At 47.5% G+C, this 20066-nt stretch overlaps 2 protein-coding genes across 3 annotated transcripts in view; one reads left to right on the forward strand and one right to left on the reverse strand.

Moving 5' to 3' along the window:
• Positions 1–520, reverse strand: part of naglu (N-acetylglucosaminidase, alpha) — a 68536-nt gene extending 68016 nt beyond the window's left edge. Inside the window, exon 1 of the mRNA XM_072487727.1 lies at positions 45–520. Coding sequence (XP_072343828.1) covers positions 45–451 — 407 coding nt within the window. The 5' untranslated portion in view covers positions 452–520. The remainder of the gene's footprint in view (positions 1–44) is intronic.
• Positions 521–990: 470 nt separating this feature from the next.
• The window catches only part of LOC140398710 (bone morphogenetic protein receptor type-2-like), a 111780-nt gene continuing 92704 nt past the window's right edge, over positions 991–20066 (forward strand). The window contains exon 1 of one of the 2 annotated variants that reach the window (XM_072487728.1): positions 991–1823. The gene's annotated coding sequence lies outside the window, so the exon portion shown is untranslated. The remainder of the gene's footprint in view (positions 1824–20066) is intronic. The other variant, XM_072487731.1, reaches the window with a different exon arrangement.

The raw sequence follows: 20066 nt of genomic DNA on the forward strand, positions 1-20066 counted from the left end.
GGTTCTCCCAGAGGGCTACCGCGGGCTGGAAGATCTGCTCTTACCTGTTGGGTGAGGTGACCCGCCGGGGCTGGGGGACGGCGGGCAGCGGCGAGGGAAGTGAGAGCTGGTCCCCGGACCAGGAGATGTGGCAGCGGCAGAAGGTGGTGAGGTAGCGGTAAAGGCCGGTGGCTGCGGCCACGCCCGAGCTTCCCAGGACAGAGAGGCGGCCGCCCGGCAGGGTCCGCAGCTCAAAGCGATCCCGCTCCTCGGGGCCGGGCATCGATCGGTTGACGGTCAGCAGGAAATCCGGGGCTCGGGGCCCGAGCAGCCGGGACAGCAGCTCCCGCACCGCCTTGGTTTGCTCCTCGTCGCTTACCAGCGGCCGCAGGTGCACTAAAGTCTGGAACTGAGACTCAGCACAAACCGCTGCCACAAACACCACCAAGGCCGCAAACCTGAGCGCCGCCATAGCAACCCGAGCGCGCCTGCGCGACCGCCGCCATAGCAACCCGAGCGCGCCTGCGCGACTCCCGCCATAGCAACCCGAGCGCGCCTGCGCGACACCCGCCATAGCAACCGAGCGCGCCTGCGCGACTCCCGCCATAGCAACCTGAGCGCGCCTGCGCGACTCCCGCCATAGCAACCCGAGCGCGCCTACGCGACACTCGCCATAGCAACCCGAGCGCGCCTGCGCGACTCCCGCCATAGCAACCTGAGCGCGCCTGCGCGACTCCCGCCATAGCAACCCGAGCGCGCCTGCGCGACTCCCGCCATAGCAACCTGAGCGCGCCTGCGCGACTCCCGCCATAGCAACCCGAGCGCGCCTACGCGACACTCGCCATAGCAACCCGAGCGCGCCTGCGCGACTCCCGCCATAGCAACCTGAGCGCGCCTGCGCGACACTCGCCATAGCAACCCGAGCGCGCCTGCGCGACTCCCGCCATAGCAACCTGAGCGCGCCTGCGCGACTCCCGCCATAGCAACCCGAGCGCGCCTGCGCGACTCCCGCCATAGCAACCTGAGCGCGCCTGCGCGACTCCCGCCATAGCAACCCGAGCGCGCCTACGCGACACTCGCCATAGCAACCCGAGCGCGCCTGCGCGACTCCCGCCATAGCAACCTGAGCGCGCCTGCGCGACTCCCGCCATAGCAACCTGAGCGCGCCTGCGCGACTCCCGCCTATCAGAACCGTGCTCACCTGGTCAGAGACTGCTGACCTGTCGTAAAAGTTTACAGCATGAAAACAGGCCCTTCGGCCCAACCTGTCCATTCCACCCAGTTTTTTACCAATAAGCTAGTCTCAATTGTCCGCATTTGGCCCATAACCTTCCATACCCAGAGTATGGTCGCACTTAGAGCAGCTCCAGGAGAATTCACTGAATTAATTTAGTAGCCATTGGCTGTATTATAGTTTGTTAGTTGTCTTTCCAAGTATTTGTTAATAAATCATCTTTCTGGTTAAAGAACTAAATGTTCTGTGCACATCATTACCATGGCCATAACAGAGAATAACATGGTACCAGGCATAGTAAGAATTTGTATCAATTACAAACATGAAAAACACACAACAGTTACAGTAATCTATGTATATAACTCTTAATGAATCCCCCTTAGTAGCTGTTCCAATTCAATACAAAATCCAAAAAAACCAAAACCCCTTTCAATGACATGGCCCAGCACACTTGAATGGGACTGGTCAAAAGATAAAGCAGATGGGATGGAACTGGCTGAAGGAAGAAAAAGAGAAAATTCTCCCGCCTCTGGTGAACTACGGGCAACGGGAACTCAAAGTACGGAAAGTCTGTGAAGTTCGAGATGGAAGGTTTGAAGGCACCTGTCACGTGAGTGTCCCTTTAAGAAAGGTTTTGTCTTACGCATGCCTTGCAGCACGGCTTCAGTGATGTCATTTGTGGGTGGAGCTGGGCTGTGGCTGTCAGGTGAGAGGGGGTTTAGTGTTTTGGTTTCAGTTTTGGTTTGTTGGTTTGGACTGCAGAAGAGAGGCAGTGTTTCCCTGTTTTCTCTGTTTTTATTTTAAAGCTGTTCCAATGAACTAAAAGCACATTGGGTGTGGCAAACTGCCGTGGTAACTTTAAACCGAAAGTCGTCAATCAAATGAGACTGCTGAAAGACTACAGTGGGAATGAGATTGAGTTGTTGGGCGCATGTGAACTTGAAGCATGGGTACACAACATGATGGACGATCAATTACACAAAGACAAGAGTTGGATGCAATTGAGGCTTTATTACACTAAGGTGTGTGGCCTCCCACAGCAGCTGGCAAAATGGCTGCTGTACGAGGAGCACACATATTTATACTCCGCCTACTGGGCAGAGCCAGCAGACCGGGAACTACCCCCGTACCTGTAGTATAGGGCCTTACCACAAAGCACCTAATATATACATCAGTGGTGACTACCACATTTACCCCCTGTTAAAATTGAGTCCGGCGGGGGTGGTGGAGAACTATATACAAGTAGATGTTTTAAAGTACAGAAAGAAAATTGAGTCCAGCGAGGATGGAGGAGAGTTATACAGAAGGATGATGTTTTTTTTTTTAAGAGCCCCGATCAAGTTACAGATTCAGTCGGTCCGGACGTTGATCTGCCGTTGGGAGCGTCGCAGTGATGGCGGCGATTCCGGAGTCGGCCTGGTCTTCGGTGACTCCGGGAGCATGCCTAAATCCTCTTCATCCTCGGGCGTGGGCAGGGGGAGGACGGATTGTCCTGGGGCGGGGGTTGTGGCTGGGTACGCCGGGCCGGAGGGGTGTGTTTGTGTGGAACCAGCTGGTGCCAGGTCCCTGAGGGAGACGGTATCTTGGCGGCCGTCGGGGTACGCTACGTAGACGTACTGTGGGTTGGCGTGGATTAGCTGTACCCTCTCAACCAACGGGTCCGCCTTGTGAAGTCGTACGTGCTTACGGAGGACTACGGGTCCTGGAGCTGCGAGCCAAGTCGGGAGCGACACCCCGGAGGTGGACTTTCTGGGGAAGGCAAAGAAACATTTATGGGGTGTGTCATTAGTCGCCGTGCATAAGAGCGACCGAATGGAGTGCAGTGCGTCAGGGAGGACCTCCTGCCAGCGGGAGGCCGGGAGATCTCTGGACCGTAAGGCCAGCTGTACGGCCCTCCAGACCATCCCATTCTCTCTCTCCACCTGCCCGTTTCCCTGGGGGTTATAGCTGGTTGTCCTGCTGGAGGCGATACCCTCATTGAGCAAGAACTGATCGCTCATGAATGAGGATCCCCTGTCGCTGTGGACGTAGACGGGGAAGCCGAACAGAGCGAAGATGGTGTTGAGGGCTTTGATGACGGTGGCAGACGGTGGATTGCCCGGGGGGCATAGGTCATGGTACGATGGCGGTGCCCACGGGCCGCACGTGTCGTGGGGGAAACAAGATGGCGGCGCCTGATGATCCTGGGGAGGACAAGATGGCGGCGCCCATGGACCGCTTGTGGTGGAGGTCGAACAAGATGGCGGTACCTACGGGCCGCACGTGGTCCGGGAGGGGAAGATGGCGGCGCCCACTGGCCGTACGTGGGGGGTGGGGGGATCGGAACAATAGCGGCGACTGCGCGGGCCTGGCACACCGCAGCGAAGTGTCCCTTCTTGCCACAGGCCTTGCAAAGGGTGCTCCGGGCCGGGGCAGCGTTGTCGGGGGTGTTTTGGCTGCCCACAGAAGTAACATTTGGGGCCCCCGGGGTTGATTGGCGTGGGGTTGGCTGAGTGGGGTCCCCGATGGGGCGGCCGTCTGCAGAGTCCACGATGCGTAGGAGGGGTGGGCCGCGCAGCCGGGGGTGTAGGCCTGGATGTTGTGCGAAGCGACCGTCAGCGAGAGCACTAGCTTTTTGGTTGCCACGAGGTCGAGTGTGGCCTTCTAAGAGGCGCTGGCGGATGTAATCCAACCCTATCCCCGTAACAAAAGCGTCTCTCATGAGCAAGTTCGAGTGTTCCGTGGCCGTGACGGCCTGACAGTCACAGTCTCTGACTAGGGGAATTAGAGCACGCCAGAAATCTTCCACTGACTCACCAGGGAGCTGACGCCGCGTGGAGAGGAGGTGCCTGGCGTAGAGCATGATAGTCCGCTGAGCGTAGTTTTCCTTCAGTAGCGCCATGGCGTCTTCGTAGGTCGGCGCGTCCTGTTAAGTGGAAAGACGTTGGAGCTCAGCCGCGTGTAGAGGATCTGAATCTTCTGAGCTTCCGGAATTGGGTCTGGTGCAGACCTGATGTAAGCTTCGAAACAGGCTAGCCAACGTTCAAAGTCTTTTTGGCATTGCCTGAATGCGGATCCAGCTGCAGGCGGAGGTCCATCTTCTGAAAAACTTTAGTGTAATAAATTGATGCACGATCAATTACACAAAGCCGAGAGTTGGATGCAATCGAGACTTTATTACACTAAGATGTGTGGCCACCCACAGCAGCTGGCGAAATGGCTGCTGTACGAGGAGCACACATATTTATACTCCGCCTACTGGGCGGAGCCAGCAGGCAGGGAACTACCCCCGTACCTGTAGTACAGGGCCTTACTACAAAGCACCTAATATATACATCAGTGGTGACTACCACACAACAGAAGACACATTGTACCTTTTTCCATTGTGGACACAGAACGCAAGCCCATCATAGGGGTGGACGCATGTGAGGCCCTGAACCCGAGTTGAGTGTACATTCCAGACAGCACTGCGATAGTGGATCGTTGAGACTGGCAACAAGATATAATGGCGCCGTCATCTGAGGAGATATAAATGATCGTTAAAGTGGAGGACGATAAACCAGATGAAGGGATGGAGGAGCCAAAGAGAATTCCAGAATTCTGGTTAACAGTCTTCAAAAATGTGAATTTGCTCAGTGACATGATGCAGGAGCATGATGAGCCTATCTTAAAGCATCTACAAGATACAAAAGTAAACTGTTCAGAGCCTGGACAGCCAATGAGCTTTACTCTGGAATTTAAATTTGAGCCAAATGAGTATTTCACAAATGAGGCAGTCACAAAGTACACCAGGTGGAGTCGCAGCCTGATGAGTTAGACTTTTATTCTTTGACGAACAAGAAAATCACGGGATGCACAGTGTTGCTCTTTTTAACCTTAGTCTATTTGCTCTGTTTACGTCACCTTTGCTCATGAGTCGCCAGGTATCTTTATGATACCGCCACGTGGTTCAAGTTCAGGTTATGATTAATAATACAGCACACCGCTTAGTAAGGATTAAAACAACGGTCATTTATTATATACAACAAGCAATATTAATACCCTAATACTACTATTTATATAATAAACCTATCACTACTGGCCAATACTTAACTTAGGAAGAGCCCACCAGGTCAGGGAAACGAATGGCTTGTCCAATCAAATCTGGCCCGCGGGATTCAAAAGGCTGCTACAGGTCGGTGGCTAGGTGTCTTTACCGGATAGCGATCGCTGGATTCAAACTTACAGTTGCCGGTGGCTGGTCTTGCGAAGGTCTCGAGCAGGTGAAGATGAGAGAGAGCGAGATCTGAACTTGGACCTTCACTTTTATAGGGCCCAGGGGCTTCCCGCCTCCCTTGGCGACCCTTGACCCTGAGTCCCAAGTGATTGGATTCTGTCCCCAATCTCTGGGGTCGATGTGTCCAATGGTGAGGCGATTCCTCGATCGGGGGGTGGTCGCTCACCTGTCTTTGTTTCGGCCACTGCAGGCGCCGACAGGTCTGGCTAATATGTTGCAATTGTTCCCGGGGATAGCCGATTTAACTGTGGATGTCTGAATAGATTGGCTGCAAACAGTCCTGAATGCAACTGCGAATACCTGGCTGTTGATAGCCCTGAGTATCGATCTGGGCTACCTTCCCAGAGCCGAATATGCAAAGCTGTCTGCAGCTGCCTGCTTGTGTCTTCTTGGCTGCTTTTCCCAGCAGTCTTTCGGGTTAGCCGTTTTAAACTGGGCTTTGGCCAGATTAATCGGAACGCAGCCATCTTTCATGGCTACAACAGGGTGCCAGGTCGACTGGAAGAAAGGCACAAACATCACACTGAAAACCATTAAAATGAAGCAGAAGCATAAGGGTCAGGGCACTGGTCAAACAGTCGCGAAAATTGTACCAAATTACTCTTCTATTTCTTGTTCTGAAGTTCCAGAGCATGGAGTGTTGGATTTTTTTCCTTTTATTTGTTCATGGGACGTGGGCGACACCAGCATTTATTGCCCAACCCTAATTGCCCTTGAGGGGGACGTTAAGAGTCAACCACATTGCTTTGGGTCTGGAGTCACATGTAGGCCAGACCGGGTAAGGATGACAGATTTCCTTCCCTGAAGGACATTAAGGAACCAGGTGGGTTTTGATGACAATCGATAATGGTTCTATGGTCATTGTCAGACTTTTAATTCCAGATTTTTATTGAATTCAAATTTCACCATTTGCAGTCGTGGGATTTGAACCTGGGTCCCCAGAGCATTACTCTGGGTCTCTGGTTTATAGTGACAATACCACTACGCCACCAGCTCCCCTATGAAGGTTCTGCAGCAAGACTCGCTGCTGACTTTGAAATTGGTCACTCCCTGCGTGAACACATAATCACCTGCAATGTCATACTTTACAGGAGAAGCCATTGCAGATGATGATGACTCTGATGATGATTACGACAACCATGATTACGATGAGGAAAGTGGAGACTCAGATGATGAACCAGAAGAGGATGAAACACTATTCTGGTGATTTGGTGGCTGTCATGTTAAGCACACTGAGATAACACGGGCTGCAACTGGATGCAGCTATGACTGAAATAGACTCCAGACCTTGAAGTTAGTTCAATTTGATTTATTGAACCTGTCACACAGTTAGCTCAGTTCTCTGTGAGTTCGACGCTCTGCTAACCTAAGTGTGCTCTCTCTATCTGACTGAACCAGACTAGCTCTTAGCCACGTGCTGTATGCGTTACGTGATATATACACCGGACTCACTCTGTAGATGTCCGTAGTGGAAAGAGGCGGAGTGTGAGTCCCTCATGCCTTTTATAGTGGGAAACCACCCCCAAGTGTTCTGCCTGCTGATTGGTTATGTCCTGTTCTCTGAGCTCATTAGCTGCCTGTCTCTATCTCATTATGTGCATGTCTGCATATCATGACAGTGGCAGTGACGAGATGGTCACAAGGAACACCCAATCAGCACAGGACAATGCTAAGTGTGAAAGCTCTAAGATGGAGTGTGCAGAGGCTAAAAGTGAGATTGCAGCAGCAGATACATCAGCTGAGAGCAAATCAACAGCAAACAGCCAACTGATAACTGAAGAAATAATCCCTTTTTGGAGAAATTGGCTCCAGGGCAGTACGGTGAATTGGCTCCAGAGGCAGTACGGTGAATTGGCTCCAGGGCAGTACGGTGAATTGGCTCCAGGGCAGTACGGTGAATTGGCTCCAGGGCAGTACGGTGAATTGGCTCCAGGGCAGTACGGTGAATTGGCTCCAGGGCAGTACGGTGAATTGGCTCCAGGGCAGTACGGTGAATTGGCTCCAGGGCAGTACGGTGAATTGGCTCCAGGGCAGTACGGTGAATTGGCTCCAGGGCAGTACGGTGAATTGGCTCCAGGGCAGTACGGTGAATTGGCTCCAGGGCAGTACGGTGAATTGGCTCCAGGGCAGTACGGTGAATTGGCTCCAGGGCAGTACGGTGAATTGGCTCCAGGGCAGTACGGTGAATTGGCTCCAGGGCAGTACGGTGTGCCCACGGAATGGTTCCTGCAGCGGATCCCCAACACTTGAGGCCACTCCACCAGAACAGAGAACATAGAACATTACAGCGCAGTACAGGCCCTTCGGCCCTCGATGTTGCGCCGACCTGTGAAACCACTCTAAAGCCCATCTACACTATTCCCTTATCGTCCATATGTCTATCCAATGACCATTTGAATGCCCTTAGTGTTGGCGAGTCCACTACTGTTGCAGGCAAAGATGTGCAAGAAGAGCAGAAGGATACATCTGCATGTCATGCATGTATCGTCATATCAGATGAAGATGAGCCACTATTAGCTCTCCAACAAAAGACGAACCCTACATCGTCATATCAAGTGAGGATAAGCCACCAATTGAGGCTAAAACACAAGTTGAAGGTGCAACGCCTAACATTGAGGGCATTGATCCAGCTAAAATACCGGATTTTAGATCGCCCTGAAGTTTCAAACTTAACTGCAAATGCACAATCAGCCAAAAGTAAGCTGACACTGAATGCTTCACCAGGTGAGGGGCATGCAGTTCAGCATTCGAGCGCAAGCACCATGGATCAACCAAAACTACTCAATCCAGCTAAGGCTCCGAAATCAGCCATGGTTGCAGAAGAGCCAGAGTCAAATTGCACAACAGACGATCCAAAAGCAATTACTACGGCAAAAGCACCACTAGCAACTAATTCCATGGCAGAGTCCAGCAGCAAGAAGGATGCCACTAAAGTAAAACAGAAAAGAAGACACAGTCAGAGGATCCCTCCCATGAGAAGGAAGGAGAAGAGAAGAAGAGTTCATGGTACAGTTGGTCAACTGGGTAGCACCCGCAACACTGAAGAGGAAGGCATCGGCAATGTGGCCTATAAGCAAGAAAGCACACAAAGACAGAGTAGGAAGTATTGTGTTAGAAAATTGAAAAAGTTGGTGACCCAAAAAAGACCAGCCAGAAAACCGGTCTTCTGAAAGCTGATGCGACATCGAGTGGCCGATCAAAATTCAGATGACCAATGCGACGACATTGTTGTGAAGTCCAATAAGCTGTGCACAAGGGACACGTTCAAAATTATTAGGCATATCATGTTGTGTAAAGCACAGTTGTATTTGTACATATGGCATGTTTAAAATTATGATGCATATCATGTTTTGGAAGACACAGTTACATTTGTATTTAAATGTTTAACAGTTCCAGAGGAAGGGGGATGTGGTGAGAGACCTGTGCACAGTCCATATATAGTTAGCGATGCAACCTCCAACCAGCTGGTGGTGATAGAGATCCATCATATGACTCGAGATACCCATCAGTTGGCAGTAAGACGTACAAGAGGATAGTCGCACTTAGAGTAGTTCTGGGAGAATTCACTGAATTAATTTATTTATTTTTAAAAATCTTTATTAGTGACACAAGTAGGCTTACATACATTGTCTGTATTATAGTTTGGTCGTTATCTTTCCACGTGTTTGTTAATAAATCATTGTTCTAGCTAAAGAACTAGATGTTCTGTGACATCTTTACCACGGCCATAACACAGAACACAAGTCTCACATGTGGGACCTTGTCAAAGGCTTTGCGGAAATCCATGTAAATTACGTGAACTGCATTACGCTCATTTACACACCTTGTCACATGCTTAAAAAATTAAATCAAATTTGTTCAACGTGACCTCCCTCTGACAAAAGCCATGCTGACTATTCCTGATCAAACATTGCCTCTCCAAGTGGAGGTCGATTCTCTCCTTCAGAATTTTCTCCAATAGTTTCCCTACCACTGATGTAGTCTGTAGTTCCCTGGCTTATCTCTACAACCTTCTTTAAATTGTGGGACCACAGTCCTCCGGCACCTTCCCCGGGGCCAGGGAGGAATTCCCTCAGCAGCCTTGGACACAATTTATCTTGACCTGGAGATTTGTCCACTTTTAAGCCTGCCAACACCTTGTCATTCCCCATGACAATTTTCTCAAGAACCCCACAGTCGGTGGTGCAGTGGTTAGCACTGCTGCCTCATGGCACCGAGGTCCCAGGTTCAATCCGGGGATCTGGGTCACTGTCCATGTGGAGTTTGCACATTCTCCCCGTGTTTGCATGGGTTTCACCCCCACAACCCAAAGATGTGCAGGGTAGGTGGATTGTCCATGCTAAATTGCTCCTTAATTGGAAAAAATTAATTGGGTACTCAAAATTTTAAAAAAAAGAACCTCACAGTTTCTCTCCCTAAGTTATATAACTACCTCCTCATTCTCAAGGGTGGAGACAGATATGAAGTATTCACTCAACACCCTACCACAGTGGGTGCACCAACACCTCAAGGACTGCAGTGGTTAAAAAGGCAACTCTCCACCACCTTCTGAAGGGCAACTAGGGATGGGCAATAAATGCTGGCCTACTCAGCGATGCTCACAACCCGTAAATGAATTTTTAAAAAACAATGTCCTCTGGCTCCACCCACAGATTTCCCTGTTGGTACCTAATGGGCCCTACTCTTTCCCTTGTTACCCTCTTCCCATTGATGCACTTACAGAATATCTTGGGATCTTCCTCACTTTTACCAGCCAGAACATTCTCATATCCCCTCTTTGCTCTCCTGATTGCTTTCTTAAGCTCCATCCTGCACTTTCTTATACTACTAATGCCTCCGTTGATTTGCCCCCCTTGTACTTGCTCAAAGCCTCTCTTTTCCTTCTCATCATATCCTGAATGTCTCTGGTCACCCATAGTTCTCTGGGATTGTTCCTCCTTCCTATTACCGTGGAGGGAACATGTTGGGCATGTACCCTCCCCATTTCCTTTTTGAATGCCCCCCACTGTTCTTCTGGAGATTGCCCCACAAGTAACTCTTCCTAGTCTACCTTGGCCAGATGCTGCCTTATTTTACTAAAATCCGCTCTCCCCAAATCCAAAACCTTTTTTTGCAACTTGGCCATTTCTTTGTCCATAACAAACTTAAGTTGTACCATGTTGTGGTCACAATCACCAAAATGCTCCCCCACCAACACATCAACCACCTGTCCAGCTTCATTCCCCAGAATTAGGTCCAGCTCTGCACCGTCTCTTGTTGCTCCTTTACATATTGAGCTAAAACGTTCTCCTGTATACATTTTAAGAACTCCATTCCGTCTAAGCCCTTAACACAGTGACTATCCCAATTAATGTTGGGAAAGTTGAAATCACCTAATATGATTACCCTATTATTTTTACACCCCTCTGCGAATTGCGCACATATTTGCTCCTCAATTTCTCGCTGATTATCTGGGGGTCTATAGTACACACCTAGCAATGTGGATGTCTCTTTTTTGTTCCTAAGCTCTATCCACAATGCTTCATTTGATGCCCCCTCCAAGATTTCATCTCTCCTTACCTCTGTAACTGATTCCTTAACTAATAATGCAATGCCTCCCGCTGGCTTGTGGCGTGGAACTTGTTCATGCCACCAGCGAAGGGTTGGAGCATGGGTTCGGGTCGTTGCCCAGCACCAATCCCAATTTTACCCTGACACCTGATTTGCCGTCCCATCGGGGAACGCATTCTGAGTGTCCTGGGGACGGAGAGTCCTGCCCTTAGTGTCTGGGGCCGCTGGGTATGTAAGGCTCCATATCACTCCAAATGTATACACGCCACAGTTAGCAAGGTGACGACCTGGCAGTCGTTCTCTGCAATATTGTTGGCCCGGATAAAGTAATGCATCCTCTGTGCTTACTGATTCCAATCTTCCAGCCCAGCATCGATCATGTCCAAACGCCCCAAAAAAGGCAAAACAAAAGCAAATTTCCAACCTGCATCCAAGAGGTATGGGGAAATGGTTCAGCAGCATCGATAGCTATCCAGATTTTAACCTCATCGCCAGTTTTGTAAGGGCAACTAATAGTCCACACCGAGTAGGTCAAAACAAAAACTTACTTTATTTTACAGTAACTATTATATACAGCTCCCTAATGGGTCTTCTCTAGTCGCTGCCTTACTGGCCGACTCTACTTACAGAAAGCAAAGTATTGTTAAGGGTCCTCCGCCCCTTATCAGGGAACTCGTATTCTGCAAGATCCACGGGGTAGTTAACCATCCCTACCCCATAAGACCCATGTGGGTTATAACAGTCCCTTTAAGGCGCAATCTTCCGAAGGGTCATGTAACCCATTTGTCCAATCGGTAGTTCGTGCGCAGAATCGCCGAGCTGAACGTGGACTTTTTGCCATTTCGATCTAGGAGGCAGATTGCAGCATCGTGGCTGTACTACTTTGTACATACCATGTTGTTTCAATAAATATTAATTGTTTAAACCTAACCAGTGCAACCAAGCTATTACAACAACCCTCTCCCTATTGAAGCATTTATGGATCCATCTGTCTGCCTCTCCCACAGGGATATTTCAAACCCTCTGTGCTGCTCCTTCCTGCCTGTATCATCCTTCCCCCATTGATGTATTTGAGCCTATCTCTACATCCCATTCCCCTAAAGGGATATTAAGAGCTCTGAATTTCCACTCCTCTATGGTCTATTTAATGTTCCTTTGATGATTCCTTTCATATGGGGTAATTTACCTAAGAAGATAAGACATTCAATAAGTTATGTTTGATCTTTTACCTCAACTCCACCTCCCTGCACTCTCCCCATATCCCGTCCTGCCTAGAATCCCATCATCCTCTGTCCTGAATATACTCAATGATGGAGAATCCACATCTCTCTGGGTAGGGAATTATTCTGACGATGCCCCTGATTAAGTAAAAACTTTGGGTGAGATTCTCTAGGCAACCGGCTGCATGTTTCGCAGCTGGTAGCTGCCATTGGCCGGTGGCAGGATCTTTTAGTCCCACTGTTGTCAGCAGAGTTTCCCTTGAGAGCATCCCTCCCCACCATGAAACCAATGGTGAGGGTGCATCATTGGTGGGATGGGAGGATTCTGCCAGTGTGAACTGCTGGGAGTTCCGGCTGTTAATTCTGTTTCTCTCCCCACGGATGCTGCCAGAGTATTTCCAGTATTTTCTATTCTTTATTTCCAATCTACGAGCTGCACTGCTTTAAGAATTTGCCTGTTCAACGCCTGAACAAAGTAAGGCCTGGATAAAAGGGTGGAGCTTAATATTCATTCCCAATCCAGGAACATTATCAGGGAATGCATAGCAAAAGATATTTCACTGGCACTGAACGCTGTTCCGATGATTCTGGGCTAACTGTTGTTTTCGGGCAAATGGATCTTTCACTGCTCTTATCTGTCTTGTTATTGATGATGTGGCTCAGACACTGTGAAGGTAAATTATACATTTTCTCCAGATTGATACATTAAAGTAACTCTGGGATCTTTAGTTCAATGATAATTGTGTGGCAGATAATCACCTTAAAAGAACTAAGACAATGCAGCCTAACTTGTTTAATTCTAGATTCAAACTATCCCCTTCCCATTTATGGGTATTACAGCTATGTTCTAATATTCCCTCTAATGAATATGACATTTCAACTGATTTGGTTGGAAAGTGTATCATTTAACCTTGGAAAAAGGAAGATTGAGAGGAGACTTGATAGAGGTATTTAAGTTTCTGAGGCTATGGACAAGGTAAATAGTGACAACTGTTCCCTCTCATAATGGGCGACAGGAGTAGAAGTGATGTGAGGAATGTGTTTTTTTACCCAGAGGATGATTGGAATCTGGAACAAATTCCCTGAAAGGGTGGTGGAGGCAGGATCAATTGACATATTCAAAAGGGTACAGGATTACTATCTGAAAAGAAATACTGTACAACGTTATGAGGATAAGACCGACTAGTTGTAATAGTGGAGTTTCAGCGAGCCAGTACAGACTTGATGGACCGAATGGCCTCCTTCTGCACTGTAAAGATATTATGATACTGTGATAATTCTCATTATTCATAGTAAATGTTAATAAAATGTGAGATTTGTATATATACACATATATATAGTGCTTAAAAGATTATGTGCAGCTCCTGTTGTATTTATATAAAGTTCTGCATGGTATTACCCCTCTCTATCTCTGTAACCTTCTCCAGTCAACAATCCTCTGCTATCTTTGTAACAGAATTGGTGTCATAGTGGTATATTATTATTATTATTATTATTATTATTAATGTGCAAACTCCACACAGACAGTGACCCAGGGGCACGATTTGAACCCGGTTCGTCAGCGGCGTAGGTAGCAATGCTAACCACTGTGCCACGTGCCACCCTCTCTCACTCCACTTTTAAGACACTCATAAGAACATGCCTCTCACTGAGCCTTTGGTCACTTCTTTTGTACATGTTGGGACATTTCATTACCTCAAAAGTGCTATATAAATACGCTGCTTAATTTGGAGTATATAAAGTATTTATAAAGTTCTATGTTTAATATAATATATATTTTAAATGGACACCCTTTGCTATGTTCGATAGTTTGAAATTTAAAAAAAAAAATCCATTATAAAATATATAAAACGTGATTAGCATTGGAGATGGGCTGTGAACAGTTCCATTGTAAAGTTAATATAAGCATTCTTTGTGCTTGATATTAATGCTCAGTGATGTACAACTATGAGCAACTCTTTGGCAAATAATATCCATACCTTCAGAAAATATACATTTGTTGTAACTCACATGAGGCCCACAGGGACGACCTGATAGATTTCCCTTGGGGCTTGTGGAATGTCAGCTCCCTCGCTGAGGGGCGCAGTCACAACAGCGGGGCTAGTTAATTCTCCGAGGTAAAAACCGCCCCAGAAGGGAACCAGCATCTCTGGATTCCTGGCTGGGATGTGGGGTGTTGTTAGCTGCTGTATTTCCTCACTGTGAATAGGAAATAAATTACTTTTGACTCACCCTTTTGGGACTCCTCATTAACTAAAATAACATTCAAGGTCTAATTTCCACAGGTCTCTATAAAATTTCTGAAACTAGTGGAACGGAAATTGGAGCTTTGAAGCAGATGGAGTTACCCAGTTATTGCCTGATATTAGACATCAAATAGGTCTAGAATTTTCTCTTTTTACTTAAGAGGAGAGATTTGGGTTTAAATGAAAATGTTGCGGAGATTCCAGAAATGTGTTTGTGTGGATGTGACTGAAAGGCCAACAAATTTCTTCCCTTTTCCTTCATAACGTCCTTCAGAAACAAATAATATTTTTACTGTCAGAAGCGGAGGAAAGAAATGACCTTGGATTTTAAGACATATCAAAGTACCTGTGGGAGGGTGGATTGAAAGCCCTGTCAGTGTTTGAGAAACTGAAGAGTTTTGGTTGGGAGGGCTTTGGGGGTATGCAAGTTAGACAGCTACATGTGAACATGTTGTAATTGATTTCTTGAGCTGAATCTCTGGAGGAACTAAGGATCCCAATGTTACACTTTGATCACCGAAACTGCGAGAGGAAAAACATTTTCAAATACTTCCATCAGTCCCTATTAATTACAACGGCAACATCAACTGCTGCATAATACTTACCTTTAAACTGTGTGTTATTTATCCAATCAGGGAGCAGGCAATGTGTAATTGTTATTCAGTCATTTATTTAGGTTTGCCACATCTACAGCCTATACATAGCATTGAAAATGCTTTCTCCAAAGATGAGATTGAAGCTATATCAATATTTGCAATTAAATAAGGTTCCCCCAGCTCTTTTTCTCTTTCAGAAACTCCTCAGAACTTAACTGTGGAATCCTAGCTGCCGAGTCACCGGGTTTTTGTCGAGATTACAAAAGATAGTCAAATTCTGTGAACATGGCACGTCCCTGTTGAAAATGCCGGGGCCGCAAGAGAGCGATTCTCTCTTGGGAGATTCTTCTTATACCCAAAACGGCTTCGCGCGCTTTTGGGCGGGCCTTGAACTTGGCCCCAATTAATTGGGCCGTTTCCCAATCGTCCCTATCGATTTCCTTCAATAGAGGGGTGGGTGCCCTGATTGCTGGCTTGTCCTAGGTGGCCGTTGGCCTGCTTTGTTCTGGTACCAGGGTGTCTGTCTTGGTATTGTTTACTTAAATGTTACCTTTTTGTTCCCGGGGATGACTCATTAGGAGGGAAATGGTTTGCAGTATTGGTCTTGTCTGGGAGCTACGGCTCCAATCAACAGACAAACCTTGCACCTGTTTGCTTTCTCAGTACTGTCCATTTTCCCTGCAATCTTTGCAGAGTGTCCATTTTGTAATCAGGAAGTGGCCACACCAGATGGCTACACTCCCTCCTTGTGATCCTCAACGTGAAGCGTGAAGGATCACATTACTGCGTCGTCTTCGTTCTCTGACCAAGTGGGACACCCGTAAGCAGTTCATGGGCTCTACACTGCCCTATCCTATGAAACGCAATTCTTTCCCTAAAATCATTTCACTTACATACATCAGTATAAAACTCTACGGGGCGCTATGACATTCAGGCATGCATTATAAAATAAAAAAGACTGGAGCCTCTAACTATCCTCAATAAACTATCCTCACTCAAACAATCAAAAATAATCTACAACACTTTAAATGTACAAATAGCAGCAACACAAGTTTCTCTGGCCTGGCAGTCAGGCACAGAGATTTACATTTCTTTATTGAATAAACCACACATGAAGAGAAGCGGATGCACTTTAATTCATGTCAAGGGGTTCGGGGGTTTGGTGAAGTCCAAAAATAGGGGACCTAAACGTGTATACTGGGGTGCGAGAGCGGTAGGCTCTCCTTCGCCATTTTCTGATTCTAAGTGTCTGCATGACACTGCAAAGTATCGCCAGTCCTAAGAGGGCTTCTACTATGTAGGATAAAGAACAAAGAACAAAGAAAATTACAGCACAGGAACAGGCCCTTCGGCCCTCCCAGCCTGCGCCGATCCAGATCCTTTATCTAAACCTGTCTTCTGTTTTCCAAGGATCTACTTCCCTCTGTTCCCCCCCCCCCCGTTCATATATCTGTCTAGATGCATCTTGAATGATGCTATCGTGCCCGCCTCTACCACCTCCGCTGGCAAAGCGTTCCAGGCACCCACCACCCTCTGCGTAAAAAACTTTCCACGCACATCTTCCTTAAACTTTCCCCCTCTCACCTTGAAATCGTGACCCCTTGTAATTGACACCCCCACTCTTGGAAAAAGCTTGTTGCTATCCACCCTGTCCATAACTCTCATAATTTTGTAGACCTCAATCAGGTCCCCCCTCAACCTCCGTCTTTCCAACGAAAACAATCCTAATCTACTCAACCTTTCTTCATAGCTAGCACCCTCCATACCAGGCAACATCCTGGTGAACCTCCTCTGCACCCTCTCTAAAGCATCCACATCCTTCTGGTAATGTGGAAACCAGAACTGCACGCAGTATTCCAAATGTGGCCTAACCAAAGTCCTATACAACTGTAACATGACCTGCTGACTCTTGTACTCAATACCCTGTCCGATGAAGGCAAGCATGCTGTATGCCTTCTTGACCACTCTATCGACCTGCGTTACCACCTTCGGAGTACAATGGACCTGAACTCCCAGATCTCCCTGTACATCAATTTTCCCCAGGACTCTTCCATTGACCGTATAGTCCGCTCTTGAATAACATCTTCCAAAATGCATCACCTCGCATTTGCCTGGATTGAACTCCATCTGCCATTTCTCTGCCCAACTCTCCAATCTATTTATATTTTGCTGTATTCTTTGACAGTCCTCCTCGCTATCTGCGACTCCACCAACCTTAGTATCATCTACAAACTTGCTAATCAGACCACCTATACCTTCGTCCAGATCTTTTATGTATATCAAAAACAACAGTGGTCCGAGCACGGATCCCTGTGGAACATCACTAGTCACCTTTCTCCATTTTGAGACACTCCCTTCCACCACTACTCTCTGTCTCCTGTTGCCCAGCCAGTTCTTTATCCATCTAGCAGCACGGTAGCATTGAGGATAGCACAATTGCTTCACAGCTCCAGGGTCCCAGGTTCGATTCCGGCTTGGGTCACTGTCAGTGCGGAGTCTGCACATCCTCCCCGTGTGTGCGTGGGTTTCCTCTAGATGCTCCGGTTTCCTCCCATAGTCCAAAGATGTGCAGGTTAGGTGGATTGGCCATGATAAATTGCCCTTAGTGTCCAAAATTGCCCTTAGTATTGGGTGGGGTTACTGGATTATGGGGATAGGGTGGAGGTGTTAACCTTGGGTAGGGTGCTCTTTCCAAGAGCCGGTGCAGACTCGATGGGCCGAATGGCCTCCTTCTGCACTGTAAATTCTATGAATTATATGATAGCTGTAAACCCTGAACCCCATACGACTTCACTTTTTCCATCCACCTGCCATGGGAAACTTTATCAAACGCCTTACTGAAGTCCATGTATATGACATCTACAGCCCTTCCCTCATCAATTAACTTTGTCACTTCCTCAAATAATTCTATTAGGTTTGTAAGACATGACCTTCCCTGCACAAAACCATGCTGCCTATCACTGATAAGTCTATTTTCTTCCAAATGTGAATAGATCCTATCCCTCAGTATCTTCTCCAACAGTTTGCCTACCACTGACGTCAAGCTCACAGGTCTATAATTCCCTGGATTATTCCTACTACCCTTCTTAAACAAAGGGACAACATTAGCAATTCTCCAGTCCTCCTGGACCTCACTCGTGCTCAAGGATGCTGCAAAGATACCTGTTAAGGCCCCAGCTATTTCGTCCCTCGCTTCCCTCAGTAACCTGGGATAGATCCCATCCGGACCTGGGGACGTGTCCACCTTAATGCCTTTTAGAATACCCAAAACTTCCCCCTTCCTTATGCCGACTTGACCTAGAGTATTTAAACATTCATCCCTCGCCTCAACATCCGCCATGACCCTCTCCTTGGTGAATACCGATGCAAAGTACTCATTAAGAATCTCACCCATTTCCTCTGACTCCACGCATAAATTCCTTCTTTTGTCTTTGAGTGGGCCAATCCTTTCTCTAGTTACCCTCTTGCTCCTTATATACGAATAAAAGGCTTTGGGATTTTCCTTAACCCTGTTAGCCAAAGATATTTCATGACCCCTTTTAGCCCTCTTTATTGTGCGTTTGAGATTTGTCTTACTTTCCCGATATTCCTCCAAAGCTTCATCAGTTTTAAGTCGCCTAGATCTTATGTATGCTTCCTTTTTCATCTTAGTTAGTCTCACAATTCCACCCGTCATCCAATCTTGCCATTTCTATCCCTCATTTTCACAGGGACATGTCTGTCCTGCACTCTAATCAATCTTTCCTTAAAAGACTCCCACATTTCAAATGTGGATTTACCCTTAAACAGCTGCTCCCAATCCACATTCCCTAGCTCCTGCCGAATTTTGTTATACTTGGCCTTTCCCTAATTTAGCACTGTTTCTTTAGGACACTCTCGTCTTTGTCCATGAGTATTCTAAAATTTATGGAATTGTGATCGCTATTCCCAAAGTAATCGCCGACTGAAACTTCATCCACCTGGCCGGGATCATTCCCCAATACCAGGTCCAGTATGGCCCCTTCCCGAGTTGGACTATTTACATACTGCTCTAAAAAACTCTCCTGGATGCTCCTTACAAATTCTGCTCCATCTACGCCTCCAACACTACGTGAGTCCCATTCAATGTTGGGGAAGTTAAAATCTCCCATCACGACCACCCTATTGCTCCTACATTTTTCTATAATCTGTCTACATATTTGTACCTCTACTTCACGCTCACTTTTGGGAGGCCTGTAGTAAAGTCCCAACAATGTTACTGCACCCTTCCTATTTCTTAGCTCTACCCATATTGCCTCAGTGCTCGAATCCTCCATCATGCCCTCCTTAATCACAACTGTGATATCATCTTTGAGCAGTAATCCAACTCCTCCACCCCTTTTAGTGAATACCAGGTGATAAACTTATCACACCAGGTCGGGGTATCGTTAACTGTCTTAGGACTAACTATCTCGGGGTTTTGTGTATGGCAGGGGTGGGAATCATTCACAGCCTGTGTGGTAGGGGTCAGGGGGGCAGCGTCCATGCGCAACTGAAGGGATCCCGCTAAGATCCAGGTGAACATGAAGGTTGTCTTCATCTTTCCGTCTTTCTGTCTTCTTTTTCTTCCTCTGGGGTTCTTGAGGTTCCGGAGTTCTATGGACACAAGCATAATATCTGTTATGAAATGAAATGAAAATCGCTTATTGTCACAAGTAGGCTTCAAATGAAGTTACTGTGAGCCCCTAGTCGCCACATTCCGGCGCCTGTTCGGGGAGGCTCTTACGGGAATCGAACCGTGCTGCTGGCCTGCCTTGGTCTGCTTTCAAAGCCAGCGATTTAGCCCTGTGCTAAACAGCCCCTATTATATTGCTTAAGATCTCGTATGTCTGTCTGTCAGTCCTTTGTTACCAATTTCCCTTTATAATTGATCACCATCTGTGACTCCCTCATTAAAAAAAACCACAAATATTTGGACAAGACATCCGAGAAAAATACTGACACAGTGCGAGCCGTCTCGCAGCCTGT

Source organism: Scyliorhinus torazame, chromosome 21 (assembly GCF_047496885.1).
Source record: "Scyliorhinus torazame isolate Kashiwa2021f chromosome 21, sScyTor2.1, whole genome shotgun sequence".
NCBI classification, from domain to species: Eukaryota; Metazoa; Chordata; class Chondrichthyes; order Carcharhiniformes; family Scyliorhinidae; genus Scyliorhinus; species Scyliorhinus torazame.